Source organism: Mus caroli, chromosome 9 (genome assembly GCF_900094665.2).
Source record: "Mus caroli chromosome 9, CAROLI_EIJ_v1.1, whole genome shotgun sequence".
In the NCBI taxonomy this organism is placed as follows: Eukaryota; Metazoa; Chordata; class Mammalia; order Rodentia; family Muridae; genus Mus; species Mus caroli.
The window spans coordinates 45241044-45265291 of NC_034578.1; the positions used below are offsets into that span (position 1 = coordinate 45241044).

A 24248-nucleotide genomic window follows, 5' to 3' on the forward strand; every position below is an offset into this window, starting at 1 on the left:
TGTAGTAGTTCTCTGGTGGAATTTTTGGGGTCACTTATATATACTATCATATCATCTGCAAATAGTGATATTTTGACTTCTTCCTTTCCAATTTGTATCTCCTTGATCTCCTTTTGTTGTTGAATTGCTCTGGCTAGGACTTCAAGTACTATATTAAATAGGGAGAGAGAAAGTGGGCAGCCTTGTCTAGTCCCTGATTTTAGTGGGATTATAAAGTGATTTTTAACTTTCTGCTAGAAAATTCCCATCTCCATGACATAGCTGGATCTGGACCTGTTATTTGCCCCACATCATATGAAGAATGTCTCATTTTCTCCTCTACCTTTCTACACGTTTCATTTTTGGATTGAAATTAGTACATTTTGTACAAAATAGAATAGACTTGAGTGACTTATTATTATTATATGGTCATAGAACATCCCCCCTCTCCTTTTTATCTCTCTTCCTCCCATCTTACTTCCCTCCTCCTCCTTCCCTTCCTCCCTCCTCCCTTCCTCTCCTCCTTCCTTCCTCCTTTCCTTCTTCCCTCCTTCCTCTTCTCCTTCCCTCCCTCTTCCCCTCCTTCCCTCCCTCCTCCCCTCCTTTCCTTCTTCCCTCCTTTCCTTCCTCCCTCCCTCCCTTCCTCCTGCCCTCACCACACTGTCTATGTGTTTATCTTCTCCTGACTTTTTTCATCTACCTCTCTTCACAAAGCTCTTTTCCAGGTTTATTTTTGTTTGTTGTTACATTTTGTGCATTACGTATGTACACATTACATATGTGCTACAGTGCGTGTGTAGAGGTCAGAGGGCAACCTTCAGGAGTTGGTTACTTCCTTTCATTAGTATAGGTCCTGGGGAACTGAACTGGGTGGCAACCTTGGTGACAGGCACCCTTACTTCTGAACCATAGTCACACCAAGTGTCCTCTGGAAGTTGGAGAGAAGCCTCAGTATCCCTTTGGGACCCTGTCGTACTATCTCTGGTAGGATGTTCCTTCCTTTCTAATTGCTTTTCCACCTCAAGGCTTCATGGTTACAAGGCCCACTCTCCTAACAAGCTCAATCCTAAAGGATAATCTTTGTCAGCTCTTTTCCTAAACCAAACAATTATGGTTTAAATGTACATGTGTTTCCTAGTGTTAGGTCGTTAGTGTGGGGAGCTGGGTTAATGTATGCAGGAACTGGACTGGACTTAAAACTGCAATCATTGTGCTTGCCCTCAGTGTACCAAAGTCTTTGACTCCTTATCTATATACAGTATTTGGAATGGAGTCTACCTTGACCTAGAGGTTTTCTCTGTTTCACTCACACCTTTAGATCATTCTGATGCATTTTCTAACAGGTAGTGCTGTATCTTAGAAGAGGGTCATTGCTTTTCAACGCCAGGAAATCTCAGGGCACACAGATAACACAAAGGTCATCAGGCTAGAAAGTACATCCTTCCCTGTCCATTCCACCTCTGTGAGCACTCAGACCTCTGTGCCTCCTACAGAGGCCATACTGCCATTGAAGCACGTGCCATCATGCTCAGCCTCTTGTTGACTGCCTCGTTTTTTATTTAGGGTTATAATTGCAAGTAAGAGTCTGCAACTATCAGTCTGATGTTATCAAAAAGATACTATAAAGCAAAAAAATAATTCCATAGCTCTAGTAGCGTTTCCACTTGAAGACTCGGAACCCAGACTGGGTTGTTACTGCATCTCCCTGGACAGAGCTCGTCCTTTAACAAGAAGAGAATTTCAGAATCTTCCTCATTTGTACTCCAGTCCAAAGTGGTGTCCAGGATCCTGCCTCTAAAACCTAGGGCCTTCTGTCCTACTTAACTTTGTGAACTTGACACAGCCTAGAGTCATCTTAGAGAAAAAACAAACAAACAAACAAACAAACAAAAAACAATGAGGGATTGACCAGATCAGATTATAGGCGTGCCTATGGAGGAGTTGTGTTATTAACTGATGTTGTGGCGGGTCCTACTGTGGGGGCCACCATCCCTAGGCAGGTGGTCCTTGCAACATGCAAAAGCTGCTTGAGAAGGCAAGGAAGGAGCCAGAGAGTGAGCCAGCAAAAAGTGGTTCCCACCTCCAGGCTTCTGCTTTCCTTCCTGTGTTGACTTTCCTCAGTGATGGACACACACTACGAATGTAAGAGGAAACAGTACCACCCCCCCACCCCCACCCCCGGCCCATGTGACAGTGCTTTTGGTCAGAGCATTTTATCATCACGACAGTCGGAAACTGGAATGTCCTCCAAGCCTAGGGTGGAGGGCTTTCTAGAAATGGCAGCAGACACTATTTCCTTGAGGTCAAGTCTACATCTCTTAAGTAGGGGCCTGGCTGCTCCAGGGCTTCTAAAAGACAATAACCCATCTCCAGGACTTTCCAAGACAGTGTTTGCTCAGTTGCAAATAATACAAATCCCAGACTTCAAAAGCCCAGGCCCAGACCAGGCAGGAGAAACCTAATCCATTTGTCTCTATAGTCTGCACCAGCCGGAGCTGCCTGGGCCATCGGGCCTGTATTTCTTCTTCCTGCAGGTCTAAATCTTCATTCTAATCAGCCATGAACAGCCAGCTAAGTAAGAGTAGGACTTCCCTGCAGGGTTCTTTGAAGGACAGCAGCAATAACTTTCACAAAAGGAGAGATTTGATTCCACATTATGAGCCAGACAAAGTCATCCTGAGAGAAGTGATAAGTCCTGTGGAGAAACACTGCACTTTAAACTACGCATCTTTTTATATTCCAGAATGGGATGCATGTTGTTAACATCTGCATCCAAGTGGTTCCACATTAGCCCATATTTTCTTCAAGAAAAGAGGCATGCACTTATTTTATAATTACATAACTAAAAAGCCCTGAGTGGCAAAGAACTCCCCAAGGCACTCCCCAAGGACAAACAAGGCTTCTTAGAACTTCTAAAGTTAAATACCTCCTCTTTTATCTTGGGGATAACCAAGCAAACCCACATATAAAGTTTGATCCAAGATTGAACAGATGTCTAGGTGTTCACACTCGCCTCCTGAGGTGCCAGGATCCTTGAGAGTTGTTCAAGAAACCAACCACATCACATTCTGAACAAGCAGATCCATCTACATGCTTAGGGGGTTAAGAGACCTTTCCAGAATGAGAGAAAGCCCAAGACGCATGCTGTGAATATTGAACTTTTCTAAGTTCACGGAGTTGAAACAAAAGCCATGTAGACCTCCTGGCCTCATATCCTGGATTCATAGGAGATGAAATGTCATCACAAACAACATGATGACTCATGTGGAACATATACAGCTGGCTTTGTGTAATTTTGAGCTTCACACATTTGAGAATTCAAGAGCTAACATTCTTCTCCCTGAAATTTCTGTATTAGTTACTCTGGGGTGTTGCTGCTATGATAAAATGCTTGACACAAGAACTTGAAGGAGGAAACTTTTCTTTTTTATTAGATATTTTCTTTATTTACATTTAAAATGTTATTCCCTTTCCTAGTTTCCCCTCTGAAAATCCCTTATCCTCTCCTCCCTCGCCCTGCTCCTCAACCCACCCACTCCCATTCCTGGCCCTGGTATTCCCCTATACTGGGGCATAGAATCTTCACAGGACCAAGGGCCTCTCCTCCCATTGATGACCGACTAGGCCATCCTCAGCTACATATGCAGCTAGAGCCGTGAGTCTCTGCATGTGTTTTCTTTGATTGGTGGTTTAGTCCCAGGGAGCTCTGGGGTTACTGGTTAGTTCATATTGTTGTTCCTCCTATGGGGCTGCAAACCCCTTCAGCTCCTTGGGTACTTTCTCTAGCTCCTTCATTGGGGACCCTGTGCTCTGTCCAATGGATAACTGTGAGCATCCACTTCTGTATTAGTCAGGCACTGGCAGAGCCTCTCAGGAGACAGCTATATCAGGTTCCTGTCATCAAGCTCTTGTTGGCATCTGCAATAGTGCCTGAGTTTGGTGGTTGTTTATGGGATGGATCCCCAGGTGGGGCAGTTTCTGGATGGTCATTCCTTCAGTCTCTGCTCCAAACTTTGTCTCTGTAACTCCTTCCATGGGTATTTTGTCCCCTCCTTCTAAGAAGGATCAAAGTATCCACACTTCGGTCTTCCTTCTTGATTTTCATGTGTTTTGAAAAATTGTATCTTGGGTATTCTGAGTTCTGGGCTAATAATATCCACTTATCAGTGAGTGCATATCATGTGTGTACTTTTGTGATTAGGTTACCTCACTTAGGATGATATCCTCCAGATCTATCCATTTGTCTAAAAATGTCATGAATTCATTGTTTTTAATAGCTGAGTAGTACTCCATTGTATAAATGTACCATATTTTCTGTATCCATTCCTCTTTTGAGGAACATCTGGGTTCTTTCCAGCTTCTTGCTATTATAAATAAGGCTGCTATGAACATAGTGGAGCATGTGTCCTTTTTACAAGTTGGAGCATCTTCTGGGTTTATGCCCAGGAGTGTTATTAGTGGATCCTCAGGTAGTACTATGTCCAATTTTCTGAGGAACCGTCAGACTGATTTCCAGAGTGGTTGAAACAGCTTGCAATCCCACCAGCAATGGAGGAGTGTCCCTCTTTTTCCACATTCTCACCAGCATCTGCTGTCACCTGAGCTTTGATCTTAGCTATTCTGACGGGTGTGAGGTGGAATCTCAGGGTTGTTTTGATTTGCATTTCGCTGATGACTAAGGGTGTTGAACATTTTTTAAGGTGCTTCTCAGCCCTTCAGTATTCCTCAGTTGAGAATTCTTTGTTTAGCTCTGTACCCCATTTTTAATAGGGTTATTTGGTTTTTTGGAGTCTTACTTCTTGAGTTCTTTATATATATTGGATATTAGCCCCCTAACGGATTTAGGATTGGTAAAGATCTTTTCCCAATTGGTTCGTTGCCGTTTTGTGTTATTGACAGTGTCCTTTGCCTTGCAGAAGCTTTGCAATTTTATGAGGTCCCATTTGTTGATTCTTGATCTTACAGCACAAGCACAAGCCATTGCTGTTCTGTTCAGGAATCTTTACCATGTGCCCATATCTTCGAGGCTCTTCCCCACTTTCTCCTCTATAAGTTTCAGTGTCTCTGGTTTTCCAGTAGCCAACATCAAACTAAGTGGAGAGAAACTGGAAGCAATCCCACTAAAATCAGGGACTAGACAAGGCTGCCCACTCTCTCCCTATCTATTGAATATAGTACTTGAAGTCCTACCCAGAGCAATTAGACGACAAAAGGAGATCAAAGGGATACAAATTGAAAAGGAAGAAGCCTCCCGAGTGCTGGGATTAAAGGCATGCGCCACCACGCCTGGTAGAGGCAGGCGGATTTCTGAGTTCGAGGCCAGCCTGGTCTACAAAGTGAGTTCCAGGACAGCCAGGGCTATACAAAGAAACCCTGTCTCAAAAAACCAAAAAAAAAAAAAAAAAAAAAAAAAAAAAAAGAAAAGGAGGAAGCCAAAATATCACTATTTGCAGATCGTATGATAGTATATATAAGTGATCCCAAAAATTCCACCAGAGAACTCCTAAACCCGATAAACAACTTCAGTGAAGTAGCTCGATATAAAATTAACTCAAACAAATCAGTGGCCTTTCTCTACACAAAGGATAAACAGGTTGAGAAAGAAATTTGGAGAAGAACACCCTTACACCCTTCACAATAGTCACAAATAATATAAAATACCTTGCTGCTTGTGGACGTTGTACATCGTGGTGCGCACTAGGCTCCGCACCACGATGTACAACGTCCACAAGCAGTCAAGTGTCTGAAGAAAGAAATTGAAGAAGATCTCAGAAGATAGAAAGATCTCCCATGCTCATGGATTGGCGGGATTAATATAGTAAAAATGGCTATATCCTGCCAAAAGCAATCTACAGATTCAATGCAATTCCCATCAAAATTCCAACTCAATTCTTCACCAAGTTAGAAAGGCCAATTTGCAAATTCATCTGGAATAACAAAAACCTAGGATAGCAAAAACTCTTCTCAACAATAAAGAACCTCAGGTGGAATCACCATGCCTGACCTCAAGCTGTACTACAGAGCAATTGTGATAAAAAACTGCATGGTATTGGTACTGCGACAGATAGGTAGATCAATAGAATAGAATTGAAGACCCAAAAATGAACCCACACCCCTATGGTCACTTGATCTTTGACAAGGGAGCTAAAACCATCCAGTGGAAAGAAGACAGCATTTTCAACAAATGGTGCTGGTTCCACTGGCAGTCAGCATGTAGAAGAAGGTAAATTGATCCATTCTTATCTCCTTGTACAAAGCTCAAGTCTAAGTGGATCAAGGAAACTTTTCTTCTAATCCATTGGTTCATACTCACTTGGGCCCATATCTCTGGGTCTGGCGTGTGCCAGGCCATGAAGGCAGAGGAGCTTCCTCATGGCTTCTAGGAATCAGAGAAGAAGAGGGTGAATACAGGAGATGCTAGGGCAAGATAGAGCCATAAGGATGCAGAGATAGAGACTTTTTAAGCATAATGGCAATAAATAAGCAGTCCCTGGGAGCAACCTGAACTTGCTCATGTCATGTACGTTTGAGTGTAGAAAGTGCTCTGCATGACAGAAATCATGAAAACAGGGACCTGGGATTCACCTTGTTTTGGACCACACTTGATGACCTTGATAAATGATTAAAATTCTCTCTTTACTCATGGAGCCAGGAAGACCTAGTATGCCTGTCTCATAAAACTAATGTCAGTTAACATTGCCAATGTCTATATGACTAAAGCCCATTAAATCTGTAATGGCTCATGGGACCTGGAATCTTGGGAAGTGGTTGCCACCTGCCTTCCCAGGAGCAGCTGAACCAAAACCACTGCAAATATTCCCTTTTTATTGACTCCTTTAGAGCCCAGTTGAGGGATCCAGACCCAGCTACATAAAGTCAAAAGTCATCCTATGGAAGCCAGGTATTGTTACCATTCATTTGCTAGAACTTTTTTGTTTTGTTTTTGTTTTTGTTTTTCGAGACAGGGTTTCTCTGTATAGCCCTGACTGTCCTGGAACTCACTTTTGTAGATCAGGCTGGCCTTGAACTCAGAAATCCACCTGCCTCTGCCTCCCAAGTGCTGGGATTAAAGGCGTGAGCCACCATTTGCTAGAACATGACTAGCATGCTGAAAAGTCTTCATTTTCTTTCTGAGAGAATCTAGCTTGTTGGGGTTTATGTTGTTTTGTTTTGTTGTTGTTAAGATTAGGCAGGTAAAGTGACAATAACTGGAGTCTGAGGCTAGCCTGACTCTAAAAAAAAAAACAAAAAAAACCTAAAACAGCAAGAAGATGGGAAGCTTGGTGATCTGTTCCAATTCACGTAAGCTCTTAGAAAGGGCCATGTAAGCAAGATTTCTGAAAGGGGCCCTGTTAGGGTCCAGGAATAGCCACACAAAGCACTCAGACACCAACCTCAGTCTGGTATCAGGACTTGGAATCCAAAGCTGCCACCCAAGGCAGTCCTCGGAAACCAGTTTTTACAGAGGGAAAACAAGGAAGAGGTGCATTTGCCACATTTACAACACTTAAGCAATCGAGACAAAGCATCACTGTCTGACCTTTAAGCTGATAGGCTGGGACAAGAGGCAAAGAGGCTAGGGGAATCTCTAAAGTCCATGAGGCTCTGGGACAGAGTTTAACAGCAAGATGTTTTTGCCAGGTCGAGGAACAATAAATCAAGTAGCTATGAGCTATAACAGTAGAAGGAATGTGGCAGAGCTATTGTTTAATGATTTATTTTATTATTAACAGGCCCCACAAGCCCAACTGCTGTTTCCTATGGGCCCTATGCATGTGTCTGAAGCACCTACCTGCTCTTCCTGGGACTCTATCAGAACAAGAACACAAATCCAATTGCTTTGGAACATGTGACTCCGTCCTCCGCTTGGTCTGAGGTATGGTCACTGTTACCATTTGCTCTCCATTATATTTGAGAGGGTTCCCCTTCAATCCCTGTTTCTGCCCAGCATGTACCGTTTACAAGATAACGTGCATTTTCATGGATCTTCAAAGCAAGGCTCAGATAGGGGTTCAACCTTCCATGGGAGTATTTACTGTCTGCTTGTCAGACTCAAACCCCCTGATGTTTCAGTCCATTGCGACCACTCCATGTGCTGTGCAGAGTATTCTGTCCTTCATTTCAGACCCTGCTTGACTTGGTCACTGCAGTTTGTCAACCAGATTCCTGCTTAGGGTGAAGGGCATGAGTCCCCCTGGAAAGTAGCTCGTTCCCTCTGCCCTGCAGCTTGTACCTGTGCTATGTTTTGGTGCAGGAAAGCTGTACACTGGTAGCACTGCCCTGGCCACAGAAGCAGGCTCTCCACCAAGCTCACCCAGTTTCTTGAAATGAGACCAAAACGAGCCTTTAGATTAAAGGTATGAAAATCACTGGGGTTGAGAGGGGGGCAATATTCGTTCCTGGGTGCTGAATCCTTTGGTGTCTAAACTGGGATCCAGGACAGGGGGTGCTTCTAAGAAGAAAGTTTTGAGAAGTAGAAAGTTTTGTAAGATTGGTATTCAAGCAAAATGATACGTTTTTCTTACAATCCTGGGCTGACATCCACTATCTCTATGCTGACCAGTATCCCTACCCGGGTTATCAAACCTACAGAAACAAACTCAGAATTTCAGATCAAAGACAAATGTCCATATTAACTGGGGGCAGGGGGGGGTGTAGGCACAGGGGGAAGGATAGGCACGGGGAGGGGGGACTGCCTAAAGCTTCAAAAAATTTATAAAGAAAGCAATACATATGAGTTTTAATGTATTTCTTTTTAAGGCTGAGAGGTGCCAGAAAAACTAGCAATATGGGGAAGGGATCATATGAAGGCTGGTGGACTAGCTTCTACTAGAAGTTCACGTAGTTCTTAGAGTCAATGTTTGTAAAGAATTAAGAATCCGTAAAGTGTCCTGCCTACTTCCTGTTCTTGGTGTCTTGGCTGGTAGTAGGCTCTAAGCTGATAGCTAACAGAGTGACTGAAGCTGGAGGTAGTGGAAGGGGAAGCCCGGAGGACCAAGATGTCACCTTGGGAATAATTAAGGAGCAAAGTAATCTAGGGCTGTGACTCTTTTGCATGAAAAACTTCCTGTTTCGTCTTGTGATAAACTTCTGTAATTGTCTTGTAGGATTTGAACCATGAAAACGCTGGCCAGTCGTAAGTCACTGTGGATGCTGCTTTTTATAGTCATCTTCTGGGTCTCTTTTACAGTTTTCAGAAACCCTGTGAAGGTAGGAGTTGATCTCATTTCCTGTTTTGTTTGAAATTGTGTGCCTAGAAACCGATGTAGCTCACAGTGTTTAACACAGCAATGTCTGAGGAAAGGGATTTACAAACCTTCGTGTGTAAGGTGGGATGCATGCGGGGCAGAGGATACTTCTCACAGATAGGAAATCATGAGGGGTGGAAAGCTTTATAAGACAGTCATGTGTGTGTGTGTGTGTGTGTCTGTGTGTGTGTGTGTGTCTGTGTGTGTGCGTGTCTGTGTGTGTCTGTCTGTGTGTGTCTGAGTCTGTGTATGTGTGTCTGTGTGTGTCTGTGTGTGTGTGTCTGTGTGTCTGAGTCTGTGTATGTGTGTCTGCGTGTGTGTGTGTCTGTGTGTGTCTCTGTGTGTGTCTCTGTGTGTGTCTGAGTCTATGTATGTGTGTCTGTGTGTGTGTGTGTGTCTGTGTGTGTGTCTGAGTCTGTGTATGTGTGTCTGCGTGTGTGTCTGTGTGTGTCTGTGTGTTTGTGTGTGTGTCTGTGTGTGTCTGAGTCTGTGTATGAGTGTCTGTGTGTGTCTGCGTGTGTGTGTGTGTGTGTGTGTGTGCTTGCACAGACCTTGGCTGCTTGCATGTGAATGTGTTACTGTCTCACGTCATCCACATCCTGTGCTTGCACCTGCTTTGTGGAAGCGTCTGAAGAAGGAATGTGTTCATTTCTATGTACTGAAACAGGCCTGCCTTTTAAACACTGTCTATAATTGTGAATGGCAAGTGTTTTCCCCCCTCCAGTACCAGGCTGTCTAAATATCTATTCAAACATTTGTGTGCTGTTTCCGACTGTGTGCAGTTTCTGACCTCACAGCTGTTTTTTGTAAGGCTTATGTTTCAGTGTGGAGCTGTAGGCTTTGTTGCTGCTGCTGTTTGATTTCCCTCTTCCATTGGTTGCTTCTCAGCTTTGGAGTTGAGGTTTTGTTGCTGGTGGCTAGTTGCTTTTATGTGTTTGTCTGCAGGATTTTGTTTTGTATTTTGATACATGGTTTCACTCTGTAGCACTGGTTAGCCCTTCTCTGACGCTACAGCTCAAGCTGAGATCACACTTGGAGCTGTCCAGCTTCAGGTCTCACTGCTCTTAGGGAATTGCCTTATTACAAATATTTTTGGTCATAGGTTATCATTATTATCTACACAAGAATTGGACTCATGCAAAATACTTTGACTTTACCAAAGATTCTAATTAGTGACTGATGACAATGATCCATTATCATTGCTTCATTTGACACGCTTGAATATTTTTAAATATCTTTTCAAACAATAGAGACAATCCAAATAAGTATCTGCCATGTGCTCAATGCTTTTCTAATGCCCCCATATGTCCTAGTTAGGGTGTCTATTGCTGTGGCGAAAAACACCATGACCAAAAGCAAGTTGGGAAAGAAAGGGTTTATTGGGCTCACACTTCCACATCATAGTTCATCACTGAAGGGAATCAGGTTAGGAACTCAAACAGGGCAGGAACCTGGAGGCAGGAGCTGATGCAGAGGCCATGGAGGGATGTTACTTACCGGCTTGCTCTACATGGCTTGCTTAGCTTTCTTTCTTATAGAACTCAGAACCACCAGCCCAGGGATGACTCCACCCACCATGGACTGAGCCTTCCCACATCAATCACTAATTAAGAAAATGCCCCACAGGCTTATGTACAGCCTGCTCTATGGAACTGAGGCTCAAAACTGAAGTTTGTGTCAAGTTGATATAAAATTATTCAGCACATCGTGTTATTCCACAGTCCTCAAAACAACCATTTAAGGCACCTGACAGTGAGTTGGCAAAACAGATGCACAGCTATGTGAGTGCAGGGCTAATAGAGACCGGAGATTGTGTCAGATCACCTGGAGCTGGAGTTACAAGTGGTTGTTAGCCATGGGAAATTGAACTCGGGTTCTGTTTAGGAGCAGCAAGAACTCTTGACTGCAAGGAAATTTTTGCAGCCTCACATCACCACCATTTTGAAGATGATTCTAGCTATTTGGGGTTGAATGGGCTTTCCAAAATAAGTCATTGGAAAGCAGAGTAATACTGACAGTTTTTAAACAAAGCTGCCTGTGTGTGAAATTTTATGACCACAAAGTATCAGGCATATAAGATTTCTGTACCTCTCATTGGTCTATAGAAAACAAAAGTTTGTTAACCTACCAAAACTTGTTACATTAAATAGCAACTTTTTTCTTTGTTCTCTATTCTACTTCTTGCCCATTAGCTACGGACCATGTTCAATTTGCCTGTGTCCTTCAATCGCTGGAACTTGGTCATGGGACCCTCATGCCCTGCAGTGCCTCTGAACCTACCAGTTTCACCAAAAGAGACAGAACTGAGAATCAGGGAGGTCCTGGAGAAACTAGACAAACAGATCCCTCCCAGACCCTTCACCCACCTCAACTACACCACAAGCGCCACACACAGTACAGCCACCATCCTCAACCCTCGAGATACATACTGTGTAGGGGACCAGCTGGACATCCTGGTAGAGGCTAGAGACCACCTAGGAAACAGGAAGGGGTATGGTGGGGACTTCCTGAGGGCCAGGATATTCTCCCCAGCCCTGAAGGCAGGAGCTTCTGGAAAGGTGACAGACTTCAACAATGGCACCTACCTCATCAGCTTCACTCTGTTCTGGGAGGGCCCGGTCTCCCTGTCTATCCTGCTCATGCACCCCAGTGAAGGGGTGTCAGCTCTCTGGAGAGCAAGGAAACAGGGCTACGACAGAGTCATCTTCTCAGGCCAGTTTGTCAGTGGTGCTTCTCAGGTCCACACCGAATGTGCCCTGGTTCTAAATTCAAGTGTCGAGCTGTGCCAGTATCTGGATGCCCAGGACCAAGAAGCTTTCTACTGTGTGAAGCCTCCAAATGTGCCCTGCGCAGCCCTCACCTACATGCAGTCGAAGAACAAGAACGTTTCCTATCTTAGCCAGCAAGAAAGGAGCCTCTTTGAAAGGTAAATAAGTACCATTTCACATTTTCGAGGCAGAAGTGGTAATTTAGTCTGCAGGGAATGTATTCTAAGCACACTAACTTAGGACTCTATGAGAAGAGCTCCTTTATGAGAAGGGAGCAAGGAATTCATTCGCAGTTAGTATCCATTCTCCAAGAGCCCTCTGACTTTTATTTTTAAAATTTATTTATTTATATTCAGACACACCAAAAGAGGGTATTAGATCCCATTACAGATGGTTGTGAACCACCATGTGGTTGCTGGGAATTGAACTCAGGACCTCTGGAAGAGCAGTCAGTGCTCTTAACCACTGAGCCATCTCTCCAGCCTGAGTCCTCAGACCTTTAGGATAGGTAATCCTTATTGATGAACCCCAAAACATGTGTTAAGTAAAAACGAAAAGAATGAGAAGTATCCGTGTGTGTGTGTGTGTGTGTGTGTGTGTGTGTGTGTGTGTGTGTGTGTGTTCTAATACATTCTGTGTCTCCATGCACTGCCTTGCACGCATACTCTGGGTCCCTGTCTACTATGGACCAAGAAATGAATAAATAGAAACTTACTAAGTGGCCTGAAATTCTAGATGGGAAAGTTGGATTATCACTGAGAACTCACAGAAGGACTAGCCAATCTGGGATCGGCAGCTTTGTCTGAGTTGAAGCCACTGTGTATTAATTTCTGTGTTTGTCTCTTTAAGGTCAAATATAGCTGTGGAGATTATGGGAAAATCCAATGTGATTAGTGTCTCCAAATGCAACAGTAAGTGGTCCTGTGCTGGCGGGGGATGAGTAACACTGAACCTATTTAAAGGTCCTTCCCTTTCTGTTGGACTTGGTCACTGTCTCAGTTCTTGTAAGGCGGGCCAAGGCACAAAGTCCATGAATGAGCAAATGAGTGTGATCACTAGAACTTTGGCTAGGTGCTTTAGCAGCCACACCTGTCAGCAATCTGCTCATCAGGCTGAAGGTCACCTGCCCATCTAAGACTTTACCTAGTTCCTCATCCTCCCCTACCCTCTTCACATCCTTCCTTGGGATATCACTTATGATGTCTCCAATGTGACATCGACCGCCATCCCTAATACCAACTTACACCATGCTTCTCTCAGTTTTTGAAGACATTTTTTTTTAACAAAGAAGAACTTCCACGTGGGTATTCACTACTTGTTCTTGCATTGTGTTTTTACTCTGAGCAGCTCACAAACCCCACCTAACTAAAGTGACTTGGGGCAGCAGTATCTTTGTCTCGCTAGGTTCGCCATGAAAAGCTTGCTAATTGCTAAGACAGTGTTCCACTGAAAACCTTTCCATTGAAGGAAAGTGTGTTTCTGATTGCAGAAGTGATATGTAATGCTTACCCAGCATGCAAAAAGCCCAAGGCTGGACCCACCCACCCCCAGCCCCACATAAACACACAACTATGATTGTCAGACCCTGCATAGAGGCAGGAAGATGAAGTATTCAAGACCATCCTCAGCTGCATAGCAAGTTAAAGGCAAGCCTAGGCTACATTAGACCCTGTCTCAAAGACACAGAGAGACAGACTTACAGAGGGAAAGAGAGAGAGAAGTTGTTAAGATACTAACATCCTTTTGGAGTGATGAATAATTGCAACCCCAGATCTGCTCCCTCACCATCCTAGGCCCCCATTCTTTGTATTACTCAGTGACTACAATTGAAGTTATGGTCCTCCTTGGACCGCCAGGCTACTCTCCAGAACACATCGATGCACAGGGACAATTTCTAAGCCAAGTTCATCCTGCCTTTATCTCAGAGTTCATAATTTAATGATGACATTTTAGACACCGAGATCATGTGACAATCTCTGACACAAAGTGGGATAAAATAGTAGTGGGATAGTCATTATGCGTTCGTTCTCCACCTATACAAGAATTGATGAAGTCAGTCTCATGACAAGGCCATCAAACACTTAAATTTTACTTTGTAAGGCCTTTTGTATTCTGAGAGGAAAAAACCCATGTCGTTTCATGTTTTGGGAACTATTAAAAAAGAAAACCGCCAACTCTTGCTCTCCTGCCACCCGCACCTTTCTATCGAGCCCCCACAGTGACCATCCACCCCAAGGTCAGCTGTCACAACACCCGTCAACCTAGCAAAAACAAAACTCTAGAAGTTTATAATTAACCAAACAGATTTATGTATCAATAAATTCTCAATTCACAAGATGTCAAAACAATAATTTCAGAACCAGTTGATAACAATAAAAGCTGCCCACCTAGATTAAACAAATATCTTAATTATTTTATCTTTTAATATCATAACTACCTGTGGCTAATTAAAGCCATGATGGTTCATGGTTGTTGTTGTTGTTGTTGTTGTTTTGTTGTTGTTGTTGTTGTTGTTTTCCTGTTTGTCTGTTTTTTATCTTGGCCTCTTCCTCTCTCCTGAGATGCTCTCTGCCTCTGTAACTCTTAGCTCCACCTCTCTTTCCCTGTCCAATCACAGGCCTCTTGCTGTCCTAATATTTTAGTGTGAATGGACAGAGAAAATCCCGACACATATCATCCTTTCTATTTAAATAAAAATGAAATAAAACCAAAAAAAAACTTTTCTTTCAAAATATAAATTGAGCACAACTATTATCATTTTGTAATTTATAAGGTACAAGATAGACCTAACAGCTAGTCTATCATATTTGTCATTAGGATAGAACAATGTCAAATGTCCTAGCTTAAAAGACTTATAATTTTATATCTGACTTATGTCCTGGCTTTAGATTGTATGTCATTTGAAAACCATCCTGTCAGATCTGTTCTCTCAAAGTAAATAGTCTGGGTCAGCTATGAGACTATGTCGTTTTTTAACCCTGTCAGAATGTCACAGCTTCATAATTAACACTAACGGGTATCAGTTAGAAGACACACATCAGAGGAAAGTTTTACTGAGAATAAATACTCCACTCTAAAAATTCTTTAATAAACTTTTCATTGTCACCTCCATATACACGCCTATCCAACGGGCTCTTTGAAAAAGATGGAAGGCACTTTATAATCACAGACGAATAGACCTGGTGTTTTAGAAGACCTATCTTTCTGATTCCTTAGCAGACGCAGCTCCAGTGAAGGAGAAATGCAAGCTCGGGATGGTATCTGCAATCCCTAGTGGGCACGTCTGGAAAAACGCATGGACTCCTGCCTCCTGCAGTCTGGCTCCAATCAAAATGAAAGACTGCCTGAGAGGAAAATTTATCCACCTAATGGGTGATTCCACAATCCGCCAGTGGATGGAATACTTCAAAAGCAAAGTCAACAGTATGTGTCAGTATAAGCTATTCAAGGCTCTTTCAGAAACTATGTTTCTATTTCAAGGGAGAAAAAAAAATACAGGAGGTGCCTCTTCTTTACCGTAGTTGTTAAGCACAAACCACCAGCATTATTCACAAAATGTTATTATCATTCCCTAGAACAATGTTCATTACCCCTAGTGTTAGTTTAGAATGAAATAAAGTAATGGCTGGAGAGTATTTCAGGCACACTAACACACAGGAAGTGCCAGAAAGCAACAGCAATTGGAACTCTGATCACAATAGTGTAGAGTTGGAGCTAGACTCTTGCTGTAAGAACCCTAGTTTCAGTGCTGTGTTCACGAAGGCAAGATTTGCCAGAATGTCATATCCCACCTGAGTTAAACCACATATTAAATCATCACTTCTGGCCTGAATACATCTTTGGGCCCTGGCTCTTGTCACTGGATGCAAGGTTGAGCCTATGTCTCCATACTGGCCTTGATATAAGGCCCATCTTGTGGTCTCCAATATTTAATAAACTGATCCTCTCAAGGGAAAGGTGAACTTGGTAGGGCTTGGGCTCTAAGTTACAAAAGTATTCCCAGCAGAGAGGGCATGTTAGACCATGACAGCAGGTAAACAGTCAGCTCCTCATTACGTTCTCTCAGCAACAAAATTGAGACTCTAGTGACAACCTTTACCATCTCATAGTTTGATACCATAGCCCCCCCCCTTAGGCAAATGGAGCATTCTGAGGTCTGAGTGGTCCTCCTGCTCAGCACAGCTGCTGTAGTGGGAAGACATCTCTTGTATATTTCATACAACATTAAATTCTGTAGCCAGGGTGTGCTTTGGAAAAGCGAACTGAAGTTAGTGGGAAGCAATGAAGTGAGTAGTTGTACCACTTGCCCCCAGCGAGTCTCGGGCATGTCTCTTTTGTAGCCTCAGTCATTGGCTGAAGACTTCCAGCCCAGCCCTTCCCCGCTATGGCAGTGCACAGCACAGTACACAGCACTGTGATCGCACACTGCATATTTTCTCAGAAGCTGTAGCGGGAGAAGAGTTTGCTGTTCCGATGGGGATCTGGTTGGCACAGTGAAACACAGTAGGACTTTGTCTTGTCCTGTTCACACTGCACTTATTTTGTTATTTTCAGAGGTGTCTGAATTAGATTATTTTCCTCAAGAACCCTCAAGGGGGTGGATTTTACATGCTTGTTCAATCGCAAACTATAATCTTGGGTAATTTGACATCTTGTCTTTACTTTCTACCATATCACAGACACACACACACACACACACACACACACACACACATGAATATCATTGAGGCAAATGGCTGCATCAGTCTAAACAAATGCTTTGTAAAGACATCACAAATGAGGGATCGTATTACTGTCCCTCTTGTAAATGAGATACTTGGTGCTATTCCATTCATAGTTCCCATAGAAGAACGTAGAATACAGACTTAGATTCCTAGAGTCATTACAGAGGTTTGCTTAGATTCATTTTGCACACATCAGTACCCTTTCCTATCTATCCTCAGACAAGGTTAGGGCAGAGTTAGCAACTTCTACACAACACAGCATGTATACAGCTGTTCACATCGTCTTCCAGGGAAGCAGAATTAAATGCCAAAGTCATTCCCATATAATCCAGTCTGAATGACTGAAGAAGGGCAAAGTACCTCATCATGAAGCACTTTCGATCATTAGAGTAATTTTCAAAACCACTCCTTAGTCAGATATGGTAAGTTTATAGACTCGAAACACCAGCTCTTTACTCCTGTGTTTGTGGCTAATTGATCTTTGTAACCATATTCTCCTTTTGTTTTGGGGTTGCCTGTTTGCTGTCAGCACTGAGATCTGTGGACCTGCATGAGAGTGGGAAACTGCAACGCCAACTTGCCGTCGACTTGGATGAGAAAATCAGCATCCAGTGGCAAAAACATGGTTACCCTCTTATCGGGTCATTGATCTACTCTGTCAAAGAAATAGAGAACATTGCACGGATAATTGACAGAACTGGAGGAGAGAAAAACACAGTCATCGTCATTTCTCTGGGCCAGCATTTCAGACCCTTTCCCATTGATCTTTTTATCCGAAGGGCCCTCAATGTTCACAAAGCTCTTCAGCGTCTTCTCCTGAGAAGCCCGGACACTATGGTGGTCCTCAAAACAGAAAACACCAGAGAGCTGAACAGCGATGTGGAGAGGTTTAGTGACTTCCATGGTTACACCCAGTATCTTGCCTTAAAGGATATTTTCCAGGATCTCAATGTGGGTGTCATTGATGCCTGGGACATGACAGTTGCATATGGCATAAACAATGTCCACCCACCAGAGGATGTAGTTAGAAGTCAAATTAATATATTCTTAAACTATATTTGCTAGCAAACATAACTTTGAAAGTCACTCTTTAAACTTAAAAGATACAGTGAATCCTGCAGCTGTGCCAAGTGCCAGGATGCCCCAGTTAATCCAAGGACATAATCTGTATAATGGTCCATATGGTCCACCTACTTCATCTTAACAAGGCATTCACACACTGGCCTTCTGCTCAAAATTGAAGCCCAAAAGAGTCAATGGAAGGTCCACATTTTTTTATGAGAGCCACATTGCTCTTTGCTGATTGGAAGTTAGGATTCCTGTGCTGTTGCTGTGAGTTCAGAACAATGAAGTAATTTTGATAAAATTCTTAAAAGGTATTTGATTCAATTTGTAAATATTTTGTTGATAATTTTTCATCCATGTTAATCAGGAAAATTGATCTGTACTTCCTTGGTCATGTCTCAGAGTTTGACATCAGGCCAATACAGACTTCAAAAAAAAAAATGACTTGGGTTGTATTTCTCCTGGTTGTAATTTGTGGAAGGTTTTGAGACATGTTTTGATTAGATTTTCTTTTAAAGTTTCATGGTATTCAGCACTTAATCTGTCCAGGTATGGGCTGGTTTTGGAGAGAGACTTTTAATAACTGCTTCAATCTCTTTGCTTATTACAGTTCTGTTTAAATTGTTTCTATTTTCTAGGTTTAACTTTGATAGGCCAAATGCATTTAGAAATTTATCTTTCTTCTAGGTTTTCCAGATTTTTTGGATATAAGATTTTGGATAAACAAAAGCAAAATATGTCCAAAACACCATCTTGAAACCTGATATTTTGTACACCAATTTTATAACAAATAAAAATAAAATTTCTAAATGAAAAACATTAAAATAAGAATTAATAATGCAAAGTATTTTAGTGATTTTACTTTTATATATTAAATACAAATTTATAGTTTGCTTTTCATAAGTATATTATAAATTATATTCTTTATATTTCCTTTTTGTGTTTGTTGTTTGTTTTGCAAGACAGGGTTTCTCGGTGTAGCCCTGACTGTCCTGTAACTCACTGTGTAGAAGCAGGCTAGCCTGCCTCTGGATCCCAAGTGCTGGGATTAAAGGCGTGCACCTCCACTGCCTGTCTATATCTTTTGTAGTTCTATATTATCTTTATTTATTTGGAGAGGAGATATATGCCACAGTGTACAAGTGGGGGTCATAAAACAATATTTAGGACTCAGTTCTCTCCTTCCACCATGTTGACCCCAATAATTGAACTCAGGTTATCAGGCTCACTGACCCTAAACTATACCTTTTAAAACGAAGAAAGGTGGTTAAAGAGATGGCTCAGGGGTTACTTGTTGCTCTCCCAGAGGACCCAGGATTGATTTCCAGCACTCACACACACACATAGTGGTTCAATTTCCAGGGATGTTGCAAGATATTTGATGACACTGTAGATTGAAAGGGTGTGTTAGTTACTGGGGGGAAAAAAACCCTGTTTCTAGTGTGGTGTTACTCAGACCTTATTATACACCTTTAATCCCTTTGACTGGAATACAGCCGTACCCTTAGTATACAACTTTAATCCCAAAAAAGGAAGGTAACGTCAGTTTGTAGAAGGAAGCAGCCATGTTTGAAAGTGATGTCTAGTTGAGTGGCAGACAAAGTGATGAATCAGAGAAAGATTTGACAAAATAGGATATATTCAACCTCAAAGGAAGAAAGAGGAAATGGTAGCTACTTAAAAGAGCGGTGCAGAGGCAGAGAGAGAAGAAGACAGTTTTACCGGGATAGTTGTGCAGAGACAAGTTACAGAGAGAGAACAAGCTAGAAACAGGTAAAAACAGAACAAGACAGAGAATGAGAAGAAGCCAGAAGATTAGAACATATTGTCAAAGCTAATATGAAGCCAAGTAGAGCAATTCAGGAGAGGCTAAGAGAGAATCAGTTATTGTGGAAAGAAGTTTGAACCAGGACAACTGAGTTGACCAGACAGCAAGAATTCAGAAAGAGCTAGGAATGGGTGAGCTTATTCAGCAGTAAGTGTATAGGATGAAAATATTCTAGGCCTAGATAATACTGTATGAAGGCTAGAAGCTTCCAGGATCAGGCCTAGGTTAGCAGATGGAGGCAGTAAGCCTCTGAGACAATTACCTCAGGAGAATAAAAGTTTCTATTACACAGGGGACCTGATACTCTCTTCTGGCTTCCACAGGCACCAGAAACACACATGATACACAGACGTAAATGCAGGCAAAACCCCAATACACATAAAAATTTAAATTAAATCACTTTGTTTGCAATCAAGGGTTATACTAAGATGTCATACTTTGGTGAAGGAGTTATAGAAGAACTCTTTGAGTAAAGAGTTTCATTTCTTTTTCTACCACTAACTACCCATTCCAGATGGTTTTTACATGCTAGGTTATCCCACACACTCATAGAACAGTATACTAAACAAGGCTCCAACATCGCAAAAGTCCTGACTCTACTCTCCCATAGGAACTCTCTCCATGAGATTCCAGTTGAATCTATAGTCTCACTCTCCAGGAACAGGAGTGACAGAGTGAAACACACTGGGCTTGAGTTCAGAGACTTTGGCCCTGTTATAAGCCACACTTTTAAGACTTTGGATAAGTCAGGTCACCTCCTTAGGCCTTGGCTTTCCAAATGAAGGAGTTGGTCTAAGATTTGCAATCACAAAACTTTGTTCTATGTAGCTGTGGTTGGTCCTTGGGACACTATTTTGAGATTCAGGGGACAGGAGTTGGTGCTGGTAGGCTGAGAACAGGTTTCGCTGTGCCTCTTCAACCGAAGTATCACCAGGGAAGGAAGCCTCCCTGATACCTAACTTCTATAACACACTAAGATACTACATGGGATACAGGGGAGAATTTTCACTAGTGGTTCTGCTTGGCTGGCGACTGTCTATGCGACATTATCAACCTGCCAGAAAAGGACTGTCCACTAGTGTAATCGTGGTATGACTATTATGGCCACTATAAACAGTGTACTCATTAGACTTAAGACCTACTCCACAAGAAGAATCTCCTGATACTATGAGCCAAGGCAACGACCTGTGGCTAGGGAGAGCAGAGATCCCATAAAAAGGAACAAAAAGGCTCAGTGACATCACCTCAATCCCACTTCATCTTCAGGATCCTAAGTCAAGGTTTAAGTTTATTCAGAGGGCAATATAAGTAAGCACAACTAAGCAGTCCCAGTCACAGTAAGGCCCTACCTATTGCTATCTGGGCATCAGGATCTCATGCAAAGTGGGCTGATAAGTTGTCAGAACCGTATGAAATTGTTTTCTAGAAGATACTCTCTTCCTCTGGCCAACACCACCTTTCCTTATTCCAGTATGAGGTTCCTGGAAAACACCAATTTCTTGGGAGCATTTGTCGCAATCGTCTCATAGCCAAAAGGAAAGACACAAGAGTCTCTTTAGAAAACTTGCATCTCTACTAGGATCATTGCAAAATTGCTTTCTGAAATGTGGTTCATGTCCATACATGGCTAGTGGTATCAGAATGTCTAGCAAGGAGGGAAACACTCATCTCGGCAGAGGGTAGTCGTTACTGCAGACACTCCCTCAGTCACAACAGCTATAGCTGGTGACTGTTAATGTGGTCCAACACTCAGTCATAAATGGAAAAAGTAATCAGAAACCTATGTCACCACCTCCAAGACCCAAGACACATTGCAGGAGAGGAATGAGCAAGAGTCACTTGGGGCATGAAGATCCTTCTGCCAGCCGCCTACACCAGAACAAACCACAAGATAGAGATTGTTGGAGGAGATAGTTTTTTTTCAAGCTCAGTTGGGCAATTGAGATAGAAATTATCTACCTTGCAGAAAGGTGTTTGTTGAGAGCTTTTGGTGCCGCTTCTCCGTATTCGGCATTTGTCACTGGGCTCAGACAAGGAAGGAGGCTCGGGTAGAAATATTAGAAACAGTGACCATGGGGCTTTGCTTACTGCTTTGCTGAATTTCTACCTTATGTGATCTCTTCACTTGCTACTTGACTTAATTATTATCCCATGTGATCCTTTTGCTTACTACTCTGCTTGACTACCGTCTTGTGCCATCTCCTTGTTTACTACTTTGCTTGATTACTTTGTCTTTGATCTAAGAACTGACCATAGTTTTTTTGGATGTGCCTTGAATGATATAAAAGCAGGCTGGAGAGAGAAAAAAAAAAAAGCTGCTTCAGCCTCAGCACGAGCTGGAGTCACTTGATAATTTTGTCTAACTTTTTCTTTTTCAATCCTCACTCCCTCGCTTGAGACCCTGCTGACTGTCTGAGCTGGCTTTCTAGAAGGGACATCATCTCAAGAAATTTTAAGGGATGATGGGTTGAGGATTCCTTGCTTTGAAAAGTTCTTTATTCATTTTGTTTCATTTTTGAGATCATGATATAATTGTATTATCTCTCCCTTCCTGTCTTCCCTCCAGACCATCACATATATTCCCCCTTTCTCTTTTTCAAATTCATGGCTTCCTTTTTTTTTTTTTTAACTAGGTGCTATTATTACATTCCTAAGTATTTGGTCCATACAGTGCTGCTCATACGTGATTTTTCAGGGCTGACATTTGGTATTGGATAACCAATTGGAAGGCTGTTTTCCCTGCTCCCAGCATTGCTGAGTTGCCTGTGCAACTTGTGTCTGTAGGGTTGGGGCCTCATGGGTGTATCCCTGTCCTCTGTGGCATGTACCCTTTCTGGGTGTCTTCATTGCTTAGTTCACATTTGAGCAGTCATGTTGGTGAGACTTTCTGAGTACAGCTTTTGATGTTTCTAGGAGAAACAAGCTCACAGAAAACTCCCTGAGCTTCAATAAGGGGGATCTGTATTGTAGATGTATCCACTGTAACTTGGGCTCTAGCAGCTATGCATTTTGATTTGGTTGTGGTTATCTGTAATAGTCTCCATCTGTTACAGAGAGAAGTGGTTTTTTTGGTTGGTTGTTTTGTGGTTTGTTTTTATTAAATAAGGGGTGAGGACTACACATATCTATGGATATAAAGACAAATATTTATAGATTATTGTTAGGAATTATCCTGGCTTCATAAAGTAGTGGTTGTAGGTTCTCCTCCAAGATCCATGACTTCACCAGCATTGAGTCATTAGCTTGGATTCATGGTCTCCCTCTTGCTGAGAGCGTCTGGAGTCCTGTCAGAGAACTGTTGGTTACTGCCAAGGTGTGTGTGCCACTACTGCACCATTACGGTGAATGTGCCATGCTGATTGTTGTCATAGTTCATAGACATCAATGAGTAGGGCTGTTGACTGCCTCTCTCCTTTGGAAGCTTGCAAAGAGTCTTCTGGTACTATAAAAGCTATTCTTCCTCCAGAAGGAAACATTCAAGTCAGTTCCAGTGCAGCAGCCTCTGGGACCAGTCTCTGAAGTGCATGGTGTCTTCAGCGATAGGGATTTATCTTCCGCCTCTGGGGAGTAACCAGGGACAATAGCAATAGGCTGGCTGTTTTGGGAGCCTCTTGGATAGGCCTGACCAACAATTCAAAAGTGAGCTCCTCATGTCTGGTATTGGGGTTTTTATTAGATGGTCTTCAGCTCTTGGAGGGAGCATTGTCAGCCCAAATGAGAAAACTTAAACTACATATGTATATTTATATACACAATTACATGTATCATATGGGTTTTTTAGATAATAGTTAATGGTCTGATTTCTTACAACTTCCTCAGAGACCTTTATTGTTATTTTACTGTCCTTTTTCCTCCTCCTGTGTCTACGTTTTTAGAGATGGTCTGCAGTCTCCCACTCAAACACAAACTCTGACCCAGATGTGTCTCAGTGACTTTTCAGCGTGCTAGATAAAATCAAGGAAGAATGCCCTTGGGACAAAACAAAGCCACACAGGCAGCAAAGTGCAGAAGGAAGAAAAGGGGGCTAAAGGCCCTATTCCCCCAGCTCTGCTTGCAATGCTCTCTCTGGTAACTAGCAAAGCAATATATAAACAGCAATGGGGAAAATAAAAGTTATTCACTCTTGAGGTGAGCCCAGAGCTTGTGTCTCTCTCTACATCACCTTGCTTCCTAGGTCCCTGTAATGCTCAAGGCTACACTGGCCTTGGCATTTTCCTCCTGGCCCATTCCCTAAAGACCACCCCACCCCCTTCTCACTTCCTGGATTCTTCCAGAAGTCTTTTAAAGGACTTACAGGGCTGAGACTAGCTCTATCCTTGTTGTTGTTGTTGTTGTTGTTGAAATTCTCCTTCAACCCAGACCTCAACTGTGTCCCTGTGACTAAGAGGCTGAGACTAAGTTAGCCCCTCACCAGGCTGTCAGAAGGACCACATGGGCTTCACTACTGAGGTGACAGCTTGCTGCTTGGTGATAACTGGTACCAGCTAGCAGGTGACTTCTTTTAGTCCACAGGCAGAAGAATTAAAATAGCTCAGAGCAAACAAAAATAAAGACTATTGGCAGGCATTGCATATACCCACCCAATACCTCCTCAGGCAGAGGAAAGCTGGCAATCACGGCTCTCAGGGGCTTGAGG

General features: G+C 42.6%; 1 protein-coding gene across 5 annotated transcripts in view; it reads left to right on the forward strand.

Annotated features, from left to right (window-relative positions):
- The window catches only part of LOC110302096 (NXPE family member 4), a 42875-nt gene extending 24154 nt beyond the window's left edge, over window positions 1–18721 (forward strand). For 2 of the 5 annotated variants that reach the window (XM_029481189.1, XM_029481188.1), the window contains exons 3-9: window positions 7713–7855; window positions 8234–8336; window positions 9087–9189; window positions 11420–12153; window positions 12845–12906; window positions 15212–15418; window positions 17249–18721. In XM_029481189.1, coding sequence (XP_029337049.1) covers window positions 9097–9189; window positions 11420–12153; window positions 12845–12906; window positions 15212–15418; window positions 17249–17784 — 1632 coding nt within the window. In that variant the 5' untranslated portion in view covers window positions 7713–7855; window positions 8234–8336; window positions 9087–9096 and the 3' untranslated portion in view covers window positions 17785–18721. The remainder of the gene's footprint in view (window positions 1–7712; window positions 7856–8233; window positions 8337–9086; window positions 9190–11419; window positions 12154–12844; window positions 12907–15211; window positions 15419–17248) is intronic. The other 3 variants (XM_029481190.1, XM_021172875.2, XM_029481191.1) reach the window with 3 other exon arrangements.
- The last annotated feature ends 5527 nt before the right edge of the window (window positions 18722–24248 follow it).